The 13,447-nt window shown below is 32.2% G+C and overlaps 1 protein-coding gene and 1 long non-coding RNA gene across 2 annotated transcripts; both read left to right on the top strand.

The window, feature by feature from the left end:
• The first annotated feature begins 1,597 nt into the window (after positions 1 to 1,597).
• LOC105801619 (uncharacterized) lies at positions 1,598 to 2,055 on the top strand. Its single transcript, XR_001136016.2, has 2 exons — positions 1,598 to 1,687; positions 1,796 to 2,055. It is a non-coding gene; the product is annotated as an uncharacterized LOC105801619 (long non-coding RNA).
• A 1,702-nt stretch (positions 2,056 to 3,757) lies between these two features.
• Positions 3,758 to 7,940, top strand: LOC105761028 (hypothetical protein). Its single transcript, XM_012578675.2, has 5 exons — positions 3,758 to 4,763; positions 5,393 to 5,510; positions 5,718 to 6,070; positions 6,199 to 6,297; positions 6,502 to 7,940. Exons 1-5 carry the CDS (start codon positions 3,943 to 3,945, stop codon positions 7,751 to 7,753), a joined length of 2,643 nt encoding a protein of 880 aa, XP_012434129.1. The 5' UTR covers positions 3,758 to 3,942; the 3' UTR covers positions 7,754 to 7,940.
• The last annotated feature ends 5,507 nt before the right edge of the window (positions 7,941 to 13,447 follow it).

Raw genomic sequence — 13,447 nt, 5'->3', positions numbered from 1 at the left:
CCTCGACATCTATTCCATGCATAAACCCACAACTCCGTCTAACCTTCTTCATCTTCTGTTTATCAACTTTAGTCTCCATCAAGAAGACCAATTGGGGATTATGCTGCTTTATGAAAAACCGCAGCCTTCTACCAGCTCGTGGACTCCCCAATCCACGAACATTCCAACTTACAATTTTCATTGCGTCTGGTCGGCTTGCCTCATGGCAGCCGCCGATCTCATTAAATCTTGTACTTCGCTTTGCTTCCCATTATTTGTCATCATCACTGAAGGACCAGTTTCATTATCCCCTTGAGTATTTCGCTTCAATCTCTTCACTCCGTCTCTGATCGCATTTTCTTTAAGATAGTTTGTCAAATCTGCATCTAAGGACTTCCTCTTCCTCATATTACTTTCAGCTTTTGTTGTTAATTCACCAGTTTGTACTCTTCTCATCGTCTCCCTCCTTTCCTTTAGACTTAAACTATCCTTTGAACCCCACAGCTCCATATATCCATCATCAGTATGTTTTGTACTAATGGCCAGCTTCTTTTCTCCTCCAATGTAAGAGCTTTGCACCCCCGTTTTTTTCAACAAGCTATTGAATTTCAGACTTTTTTTTCCTAGTAATCTTGTTTCTGCTTTTAATGCTACCGAGTAGGGAGGATTTCCACTAACTTTACTTTTCTCTTCAGGTGATATCTGAGTGCAGCTGCTCAGCCCATGGCCCATTCTTCCACAACCAAAGCAGAACAATGGCAGATTTTCATACTTGAAAGGGATCCAAACTTTACTAACATAATCAGAAGAGACAAAAATACCTCTTCTAAGTGGTTTCTGATCGTCTAAACTAATTCTGAGTCGACAAACGTCTTCACCAACTTCAGATCTGAGGACCCCACCAAACGTTCCACCAATAGCATGCAGTAAATCTTTCTTATCAAATTCTAGGGAACACGATTCAATTTTTAACCAAAAAGGGGATGAAGTAAGCTGGATCTGATCCCTCTCCATCGCTTGGCTTAGTCTATCAAACAGAATTAGATTTTTCCGAAAAAGCCAAGGCCTTCCCTCTAAAATCGATTCCAGATCTTCTTCCAACTCAAAAATTATTAGAAATAAATTTTGTCCCGCCACCTGAATCTCAAACTTCTTCCTAGTCTTCCATATACTCTTCATCTGAGCCCTAAAGCCATCTGGGTTATAAATTTTTTCTGTCCAAACCGTACATATCAATGTAGGTTTGGAATTTGGTACCACCATCGAGCCTTTGACTGATAACTGAACTAGTTCTTCAATGAAACTAAATTCTAAATTTACAAAAAAGAAATATAAACTTAGTAAGGACTAAAAAGGCAATACAACTGTCTATCGTCCAAAAAAGGCAAGAAATCATAAAAGAATAAAAGCACATATTTTGAGTAAGTTGAGATTATCACCATTGTTTTTCTATGCATTAATTATCACCATCTCCATGAATTATGAAGTAGAATAAAAATAATGAAGAGAAGTTTGACCTTAAAAATATCTATAACATTTTATTCTTGCTTGAAAACTGCTATAAATAGGATGCATTTCTTTGTTTTTGAACAAATTAAAATATATAATTAAAAGCATTAGAGAGAGAGAATGGCAAAACGAAAAGTTGCATATCTTATGGTTCAACAAATTTTGAGCATAATATGCTTGATTTTAATAACGAATTTAGGTAAACACTGGTCTCTTTTATCATCTATATGTTTCAATTGAGTCTTGAAATATTCTTTGTGTATATATATATATAATGATTGGTGAAATATGATATGATGAATTGCAGGGGCAATGGCAATGGATCCTTTAAATATACCACATTGTTTGGGACCTTGTTCAACAGTTGAAAACTGTTTCCATGACTGTGTTGCCCAAGGTTTCCCCAAGGGAGGTACCTGCATAGGAATTACGCTAGCACATATGGATTGTTGTTGCAAATGGAGCTGAAATCCACCCTTTTTTCTCATTAATGTCCCATCTCCGTCTTCATAACTTGTTCTTGAGATTTTATCAATTAATAAAGTGATTTACTCCTTTTTTTCTCTATATTCCACAGAATAATTTCTTCAGATTCAAAGTGTTTTTATTGCATATTTATATATTTTTTAAAAATATAATATTTATCAAACAACATAAGAAATGTCGATATATATATATATATATATCAGTTCACCACATATTTAAAAAGAATAAATCATATCAAATGATTTGACGGAATTAATAAAACATATTCATCTCGAACTAAAGATACACATTTTAAAAATAAAAGAAGACTAAAATATTATATTATATTAGAAAAACTAAATTCATCAAAAACATGTAATACATGAGAATTAATTATAATAGGTAAACAAGTGTTGGATTTAATGGTAAATCGCATTGCACCCTAAGAAAATAATAAAAGTTCAAATCTTGAAGACAATACTATTGAGAGAGACAACCAGTGAACTACTAACCTTGAATATAAGTCGTAAAACGAAAATAAAATATTTAAAAACATATAATACATTAGTAAAAGGACATTTCGGTCCCTAATAATTTCAAATTTAAGTAAATTGGTCCTCTAAAGAAATCAAAGTAATTTAATCCGTCAATTTTGAAAGTAAGCAATTCAAGACAATTAATCACGGTGTTAATGCTTTTCATTAATTGTACATAATTTTGATTTGTATAATAACAATTTTAGTCCTATATGTTTACATATTTTGTTAATCTAATCTTTATTCGAAAAAATCAATAAATTTAACCTCAACATTCGCATAAATAATACAAAGTTAAATTTGTTAAATCATGACCAAATTAATAGAATTTGTAAATTATGGGAGCTAAATTTGTTATTATACTGAATCAAATTTATATAAATTTGTTATTAATAGAACTTAGGATCCGTTTGTTTGCACGTAAAATGTTTTCCATAAAATATTTTCATTGTTTTACTGTGTTTGTTTGATGGAAGATGAATTACCAAAGGAAATCATTCTCCAAAAAGAAAATAGGGTAAAATCAAGACTTTTTTTAAAGAAAATGTCTTTACCAAATATTTTTTTTCGTAAGACATTTTTCAAACTGATAAGGCTCTGTTCACTATCTTCATTGTCGAAGAAACAAAAAGGAGAATCTCTTCACTGTCGAAGAAAATAGTCCCTTATGATTTAGTCCTTGAAATCCTAATTTTTACTATTCTACAATTTAATTCCTCAAAAACAGATTTTCTTAGAATCTTATTCTACATTTCAGTCCTAAACCTCATTTTGTATAGTTTTGCAAAATAGTCCAATTTCTAAAATTTCAGATTTTTAATTTAGTCTTTACAACTAAACTGTCAAAATTTCTAAAATTAGTCATTGATTTTGAATAGTTAAACTTTCATATTCTATTTTTTTCAGAATTGTAAACTCTCAAATAATGTAAATTAGTCTTAAAACTCAAGTTTTGAAATATTTACAATTTAACCCCTATAGTTTCAAACTTTACTATTTTATGCTCAACTTTCTAAATTTTCATATTTCATAATCATATAATTTAGTTACTACATCAATGTTCCATATTTCACTACTCAAACCCATGGAATTGAAAATTTATAAATTTTATAATTTAATCCTTACTTCAATTTTATTAAATTAAATCATTTTTCAACTTATTCATCTAACTAATATTCAAAATAAATATTTACCACTTTTAACTTAATATACGAAATTAACAATTAAGTCTTAAATATATGTTTATATTCCCCGGAAGGTATTTTCAGACATCAGCCTTGACCTTTTTTTTCTTTTGTTGGGCCGATTATGGTCTTCCTTTCGTTTCTTCGTCTGCCCTTGTTTAACATTTCCTCTCTTCTTCCTCTGCGAATTTGTAACCTTGTTTGTTCGTTCATGGAGGAAGGCTTTAGTTTAACTCTTCCCTAACTCTCTCTCCTTATGCACAAATAAAATGGCGCAATCACCGTTCACTCTGCTTCTCCTAAAACGCCTTACTCTCTCTTCTAAAACCCCACTTAAATCCCATAACACTTCTCCCCTTCCAATTTTCACTTTCATTAAGCCAAAGCTCTTCTCTTCTGTTTCCCCACGACCTGAGGGCACCGCCAGTCACGAGCCACTTAAACCAACCTCTCTCTCGGCTCGTTTGAACTTTGTGTTTGACCAAATTGATCAAATTGAGAAACGTCAACAACAACAATCGCCCGAAAACGACGCCACCCTCCAACGTATCCGAGCTTGGCGTCAATCAAGGAATGAATCTCATGCAATCCAACAGCAATTTCAACCCAAAGACCCTGATTCTGGAATTGCTGAAAATAATGTTAATGCCACTGAGTTTAGATTGCCTTACTCGCCAGAGTTAATCGAGCCACAAAACGGGGATGCCCTCCGGCGAATTCGTGGTTGGAGGGAATCCAAGTTTGGGGAGAATAAAGAGTGCATAGAAGGTGAAGTTGCTGAAAATGAGTCTAATGCTAGTGTTTTCACTATTGATTCAGTGACTGAGCTAGAGCTGGGGAGGCAGAAGGGAAAGGACGTCGAGGTGGTGCATCCATGGCCGGAGTGGATAGAGTTGATCGAGAGATTAGTGCAGCAAAATTACTTTGACCATAAAAGGAGAGACGAGGGAAAGATGGTGGAAGAGTTAGGATTTGATATGAGTAATGTTGTTGAGGAAGTAAAGGATGATGCTGGAATTGATTTCAAGGACTTCAAGACTGTGCAAACTGCTTGTCTTAATTTCGGGAAGGACCGGTTTGATATATTGAGGTTTGTAAATAATGATTGCCATTGTTTTTTTTTTTCAAACAAGATGGATTGATTTAGTTACATATATGTATATTGTTACATACAAATCGATATAAAGAAGTGATAGAGCTTTGTATGAATGCTGGAATGCTCCTATGTTGCTACTAAATTGCAACAAATTGGATGATTTCATATTTTGATGCTCCTAATAGAAATGTTATTTAATCTTTATCCTTTGTTTCTTCTGTAATTGATATAATGGTGCTTGAACTCACAGTGGGTTTTTGTAAGGATTATTCTTGCTAACATGGATAGTAAGGGAATCATTCTTCAAGCTTTGCCGAGACTATAGTGATTGTTCCTTATGCCAAAGATGGGCAATGCCTGAGAAAATCCTACGTGTTTAATGTTTCTGATTGTCTCGGCTTCATGCTTTAGCTGTTTCAGTTGTTGGTTTCTTATGTTGTTTAATGACTTCGATCTCTGCCCTTCCTCAGGCAGTTTGTTTCTTCTGTCGCTGTCTTCTGCTTCTTTGGATGACTTAATGAATTCAATTACCCCCCCCCCCCCCAAAAAAAAAAAGGCTTATAGGAGTTATTTGGAACATTGTTTGATTAATGCTACTTTGCTGAAACAGAAAATTATTTCAGGTCATTGTCGAGACGGGATATCCAAAATTTGGTTGGTTTTGGATGTCCAAGTGCAGACAAGAAGGTGGTTTTCTCTGCAAAACTCTTGAGGAAACATGTCCACCTTGATGAAGGAGATGTAAGTATTAATCTCGATTTCTGCTTTTTTGTTTGCTCATATTGAACAAGCATCTACTGTTGTTGCTTCTTTTACTTTTGGCTGTTTAATTATTCACGTGTTGATGTTCTTCATCACGTATCACTTTTCTGCACAGAATATTATCTGTGCTTTTTTCTCTTTTTCGTGTACGTGTATAGTGAACAATTCGAGGAATTTGTGTATCAGGTTTGTAGTTCTTGCAGTTTGAGGAATTCTTGCGAGAAAGCATATCTTCTAACGAACAAAGAGGATGAAGCGCGAACTGTTGATGTTATGCGTGTCCTATTGACCTATGCTTTCCATTACATGGACGTTTCTGCAGTAAATGAATCTGTTTTGAAACAGAAGTCTGGGAAGACTGTTGTCCGTAAGTTGCTTTATGAGATTGTTAAGTTGAGTGCTGTTCCTATAGACCCGAATCTTCCCCCTCCTGTAATAAAGAAACCTCCACCAAAAGTGAAGCAACCTCCTCCTCCTCCCAAGAAGCGAGTAGGACGGGATGATGTTGAGATGAAAAAGGGCGATTGGCTTTGTCCCAAGTATGTTGGTTCCATAAGAGTTCTGAGTTTCAAGAACCAAATGGAACCTAGTTTAATGCTTCAGATTCATCCTTTTAGAAATTTAAACACGCTTTAATCTTTTACATCATTGAACATTTTGGTCTCAGGTGCGACTTCATGAATTTTGCAAAGAATACGATCTGTCTACAGTGTGATGCTAAGCGTCCAAAGAGAGAGCTGCTTCCTGGAGAATGGGAATGCCCCGAGTAAGTTTACTTTTCTTTCCCTTGCAAAATCCATTATAGATTTTAACGTAAATCACATTTGCAAAAGTTCATTTATTGTGTATGATTTCTTCCCTTTAAAAGACAGATTCAATTTTTTTACAATTTTTTTCCTTCTGATCCTCTATTGCAGTTTAATATGTTTAATTGTCTGCGTTGCTTCTTGTTGTTATTGTGCTATGGCAGGTGCAATTTCTTAAATTACAGGAGAAATATGGCATGTTTTCACTGTGATTGCAAGCGTCCCCCTGATGCATACATGGAGAGTAAACTACAAGAAATTCAACCTGGTCCAAGAACAAGGTTGGAAAAGGTTGCTCGGCGATTGGAGGTTTCTAATGGTTGGAATTTTGATTTTGACGATGATGAATCAGATGGGGCAGATGTTGCTGTTTTTGAGTTTGCAGATTCTTCAGTAAAGGGTGAAGCTTCTCCCTTGGGCACTCAGACCCGTCGAGGGAAGTTTAGAGGGCCTGAAGATGATTCCAATACAGCTGACCGGGCCTCAAGCATCCATGAAAGAATGTATTCGGACATTGATAGCAGCAAACCTGGCATCGGGTTTGATGATTTTGATGATGAAGATGATATTGACAGTTATGAGATAGATACTCCACGAAATAACCCAAGGCAGAAAGCTTCTTCGAGTGTTTACTCCGATAGTGAGGTGTTTTCTGAATTAAAAGGTAGTGATGGTTCCGATGATAGTTCTGCTGCTGGTCGAAGAACTAGGTTTCCATCTTATGATAAGCCATCTAAGCACGCGCATAAAAAAGTAGCGTTATTGGACTCTGAGGGTGAATTAGATTTTGATTCAGACGAAGACCTTCTGAACTGGAAACCGAGGCATGTAACTGACACTAAGCTAAGGGGTAGAGGTGTGTTAAAGGACTTAAGTTTTGACTCTGAGGACCTTGATTTGGATTCCAATGATGACGATGATTTTGACAGTTCCAGGTCCAAACGGAGAAAAGAGAACAAAGGGAGTTATGGTAGCGGCAATTTTCGTAACAGAAGTTCTGGTTTCCAAGGTGGTTCCTTCTCTGGTTCAGACCATGAAAAAGATGGCCCACATTCCAGGAAAAACGGGTTGAGACAGAGTAAAGTAGGATCTAGCAGACGAGGAAACAATATTGGTGGCTATGGTGATTATAACTTCAGAAACAATTCACGAGCTAGACTGAACACCAAGATGGATGGTGAAAGAAACAGCTCAGATAATTTCAATAGATCATATCGAGGGTCCCGAGGTGATAATAGGAGGTTTGGAGATGGTGACTATGGGAAGCAGAGAACGAATAATAGGGAGAAACTGAAGGGAGGCAAGAAGGATGGAGCATTTGGAAATGGGTACCATGGTAAGTCTCGTGAATATAGTAGGGAGATGGATGATGATGCTAGTGAATTTAGAAATAGCAGGCGTGTTATTGAAAGATAATGGCATTTTTTCCTTAGTTTTTCTTTTTTTTCTTTTTATGGCAATTCTATACAAAAAATTGTATTCAAGTACATTCAAATTTGCTGATTAAGTCTTAGCTCGATTGGTAGCGGCATTGTTGTTAGTACAGGAATATGTGGATTTGAGTGCATTGAATCGTATTATTCTCCTATTTAAAGGTTAGAAAGGGGTTATAGATAGTTCTAGTTATTCTTCAAAAAGAACAAATATAATAATAACTTACAATGAGATTAATGTTAAAAAAAAACTATTCAACAATTAAAGAATCCAAGCTCTGCCTTCGAAGCTATAATAAAGCTTCCTTGATAGTATAAATTTCTGCTAAACGATGATCCCACACATTATTTACATGGCCCGACTAACCTTTCGTACACCTACCATTATGTCCCGTAACGCAGCAGCAAAACTCATGCATCCCTCGTCCTAAAAAGAAGCAGCAGCGTCAACGATACATTTAAGCTTACCAGCGCAAGGCCGACTTTAACCAACCGCCGATGAAATTGCATAACCCGAGTTAGACTGTGTTCGTCCAAAAACAGATTGCGCCTCGTCCCAATGCTGCAAAAAAGTACAAGCAACATTAATAATGAGCGAAGGAAATCTTCTGCATTCCATACAAGTAAATTACGATGAAACCAAAGGCTCCAAAGAGCTGCAGTGAAATCAGTGGTCTGGAGCAAAGAAACAATGAGTTGATGCAAGCTCGAAGGGGACTGCAGATGGCCCATTTGCTGCCAAACTGCTTGAGCAATCGTACACGACACTAAAACATGATCCAGAGATTCAAACTCTCCACACCGAGGACAAGTAGTAGCAACATTAACCCCTTTATCAGCAAGCCTACCATTTGTCGGGACAGAGTTTTTCAGACATCACCAAATGAGATCTTTAATTTTTGGCGGTAGCTGTCTATTCCAATCCGCAGCCAAGGACCTTCCTCCTCTAACTGAGCTATATTAGTGTGCAAATCTGTACCTCGATTTCACCGAATAAATGCCATTAGAAGGCCAATGGCACATTGATTGATCAGGTCGTGTCTGTAAACTAATTGGTACTTTATAAACTCGACTAGAATCGTGAAGGGTTAAGATGCCCTCAACCAAAGTAGATCCTTCTTCACTCGATCTCCGACCTAGGAGTAGAATCAACATAGAAATTATCATCCCCTAGTATAGATTCACCATCTCCCACGCACCATCTAAAAGCCTTTATTAATAAGACGCTTAGTACTTAGTAGCACGAACAAAAGAAGAATTATTCTCTTTTTCATCACAAAATATTTAAAAAATTATTTGATAAAAGGTTGATAAAAATTTTGGATTGTCACTAATTTTATGTACCATTATTAATTAATCAACTTCTATAATCTACAAAAATATTTTATTTTATGATTTTGATTCTTTTAATGTTTTTAAAATGCACATTGACAAATAAATAATTATAATTTTATTAGTTAGATGAGATGGCAAAGGTTTCTACTAGAGGTGTGCATGGGCCGGGTCAGACTCAACTAAAAATTCAGACCCATTTGTTAGGCTCGGGTCTGGCCCAAAAATGGGCTTAAAATTTTGCCCAAGCTTGACCCATATAAAAATACTAAAACCTGGGCTTGAATCAGTCCTCCCATATTAATTTTTATATTATTTTTTATATAATTTTAAAATATTGTAATACATCAAAAATACTAAAAACATCAAAATAAATATTTCTCAATAAATTAAAAATAAATTTTAAAAAATATTTATACTTAAATAACACTAAGATAGATGCAACTTAACAAGCAAATGCCTCTAAAATATTAACAAAATTAACAAATGTGTTTAAAAATAATAACAAAATTAACAATAAAATAAGTTTTATACAATATCCAAACAATAATAATAAAATAGTAGCAACATAATAGTAAAATGATCGCAAAATAGGGAGAAAACAACAATAAAATAATATAAAAAAAGCAAATTTTTTTGTCCTTTAGTGAATTTGGGCCGGGACAAGCCAAAAATGCCTTATCTGAGGCCTGGACCGTTTTTAAACAGGCCTTATTTTTTTATCTAAGCCTATTTTTTGGGCCTATATTTTTGTCCAAACCCTCCTACATTTCGGATGGGTCTTTGGGTCGGGCCGAGTGGCTCAACCCATGAACAGGTCTAGTATCTACCCCTTAATGGGCCTACAGAACACAGAGTATTAATTACGACTCGCTCCGATACATACCTTGAGAAATAAAAAAAAGTAAACGAATTGAATATTATTTATAAGATTAATTTTACTATTTAGAAAAAAGTAAATATCATCTAAAGCAGTTTAATTTAATTTTCATCATACATTTCCCTCTAATTAAAAGCATAATTTTTTCAATAATTAATTTTTAAAGTTATTGTCAACATTGATTTCTATCTAAAAAGATTACTGACTATTAAGTATAATATTTAAAGCTATTTAAGAAATTATTCAGAATCACTAATCTATGTAATATGCTTCTATTCTTTTTATTTAACGAATAAAAGCGTTTGAATTATATATTTAACTTTACCCAATAATTTAATTTATTACTTTTAAAAAGAAATTATGATATAATATGTTTATAGTTAATTATTTATTTTTATAAAATTATTAAAATTACTAAACATATAAATTAATATGTACAACTATTCCGTGCATTGCGTAAACTAGCATTGATATATTATCAGGTTAAATCATATATAATTAATATTAAATTTATTATTATCATATAATAATAACTATTAATAATTAAATATATATAATCTTGAAGTATTAAAATTTATGAGATATTTTAACCTTTATATTATAATTACAAATTTAGTAAATACTAAATAGGTAATACAGCTGTCTATATCTCAGAAAAGGAAGAATTTATAAAAAATAAAAATAAAAGCAAAGATTTGGAGTATTAATGTAATTATAGTAGTTTGAGATTTGCTCTATTAATTTTTATACATTAATGATCATCATACATATTCATACTTGGGATCCAAATAATAATAAAATAAAACAAAAATAATGAAGAGAAATTTAACCTTAAAAAGTCTACGAATAAAATTTACAACATTTTATTTTTGGTTGATCTTCAGTGAAAACCTCTTATATATAGAATGCATTTTTTAAACAAGTTAAAATACATAATTGAAAGCATTAAGAGAGAGAATGACAAAAAGAAAAACTACATCTTATGGTTCAACAAATTTTGACTTTGATTTTAATATCGAATTTAGGTAATTGCTTATATATCTCGATTGAATCTTGAAGTATTATATATATGTGATTATTTCCTTTGTCTTGATTGATACAATATTGTATGTATGATTAGTTGTAAGGGCAATAGCAGTGGATGGTACAAACTTGCTAACTTCCTTGGCACCTTGTTCAAAAATTCCGGACTGCAACCTAGCCTGTAAAACCCAAGGTTTCCCTAAGGGAGGCGTTTGCCTTGGAATTTCCCTATCAGCTTTGCAATGTTGCTGCATTCATTGACAGCTGAAATTCATGGTCAAAATGTCTTCTGTTGGGAAGGAAGACGTGCCTAAGGAGTTAATCCACATTTTTGAACAAAATAATGCATCAGGTGTTTTTATTCCTTTTAATTTGTTATAATGTTCTTTTGTTATTTTCGAAAAAAAAAACCAAATAATCATGGACTAATAAAAGTGCTCTATATTTATTATATTTCTCTCATGTGTTTACCTTTTCTCTTCTTTTCTTTTCTTAATAATTAAATTTTTTTTCAAGTCGATTTTATAAAATTAGTTTTTTATAAAGATTGAAAAGGTTATTTAAATTTTTTAAAATTTCAAAACAATACATAAAATATTATTTAAAATATATAAATTTGAATTTTTTTAAAAATAGAAAATGTAAATTTAGAAAAAATTTGAAAAATAAGAAGTAAAAATATTGAAACTTATAAAAAATGTACAAACAATTTGTTTAAATTGATCAGTGATCGAAAATGAATTTTGAAAATTGGTCAACATTAGTAAATGCTAGTCAAAGCCGATCGAAGTCAGTAATTTGTCGAATTTATATATATTTAATAATTTTCTAATTTAGCTAAAGTTTTTACTTCCTCTTCAAATTTTTTTTGAATTTAGCTAAAGTTTTATTTTTTATTTTTTAAAATGAAACAATGCGTTTAATAAACAAACTTCAAAATATTTTCACTTCTTTTTTTCATTTGCCCGTAATTGTTGCTTCATAGTTTTTCTCGTCATCGGCAACAATATTGCTTCTTTTTCATTCGATCGGCGACCTCCATTTGTTGGAATCATTTTTCTCACACTGATTTCTCCAACATCTTTGGCATAATATGAAACATTCACTCTTTTAAGATCGTGAGAGTATCGAACAAGGTTTTCTAAATATAAATATATTTTTCATTTTTTTTCGCATTATCCTTTTTCCATGCAATTAATAAAACGTTTCAAAAACAAGAGAATTGTCATTGCTAATAAAGCTTTGACAGTGTTAGTAAAAATTGAAGTTTTGAGATCTTTAAATGTCAAAAATTCAATTTTCACTATAAGTATTTATGCATATAAGGATTCTCAATCTCATATTATCAATCATATAAGCTTTTATTTAGAGTACATCGTTTGTTAAGAGTGAGCAAAACTCCATTTGATTGAAAATTTTGAAAAAATTAATTTTAAGTTAATCTAATCAAGTTATTCAAGTTAACTTGAATAAGTAATTCAATTTCTAGTTCAAATCGAGTTGAATTTTACAATTTGAATAAGAAATTGGTGTAAATACCCTTTTGGTCCCTGTCAATTTTGAAAATAAGCAAATTGGTCTCTCTTTCAACAAAAATACAAAATAATTTTCAAAATTTCAAAATATTTATAAAAATTTCAAAATTTACATTTAAAAAAATTATAAAATCTAAAAATATATAAAGAAATTTAAAATTTTCTAAAATTTATAAAATAATAATTTTTTATATCTAACTAAGTTAATTAATGATTTAAATTTATCATACTAAAGTATCTTTTCTTTTTATTATTTTATTTTGAAAAATTATTCAAATATATATGGTTTCAAATTTATGTGTTCTAACATGGAATTAGTTAGACTGGAACAAGATTTTAATTTGACTTGTTTAATTTTTTAATTTAACTCTAACAATTTCACTTAATTTGAAAAAATTTCAAATCGAATTAGAATAATAAAATAGGACTTATCAACGCGATTAATTCAAATTTTTTTCACTCGATTCGATCGAATACTCACTCCGTCTACTTTCCATCGCATCATATCATCTCTTGCCACACTCAAGATTTCCCTTGCATTTTAGGAATAGATTAATTCAATAGGACAATTATTCCAAGGGGATCACATTACCTTCTTCTTAGGGGTGTGTTCGATTGGATCGAATCGAATGAAAAAATTTCGAGTTAATCAAGTTGACAAATCCTATTTTATCAACCTAACTTGATTTGAAATTTTCTCAAATCGAGTCGAATAAGATGAAATTCGAATTGAATTGAATCAAATATATTTGTTCGAGTCAAATTAAAAAATGATTTTGATGTTTTTATTTTATGTAATCCTTTTGAAAATGTTTTTCTTTAAAGTTTTTAAATATGATCGTACAAACAAAAATTAGAATAAATAAATTAACAAATAAAAGCAACTGATGAAGAAGAATGGGAGAAT

Source organism: Gossypium raimondii, chromosome 11, assembly GCF_025698545.1.
Source record: "Gossypium raimondii isolate GPD5lz chromosome 11, ASM2569854v1, whole genome shotgun sequence".
NCBI lineage: Eukaryota > Viridiplantae > Streptophyta > Magnoliopsida > Malvales > Malvaceae > Gossypium > Gossypium raimondii.
This window is presented reverse-complemented; position numbering and strand designations above follow the sequence as displayed.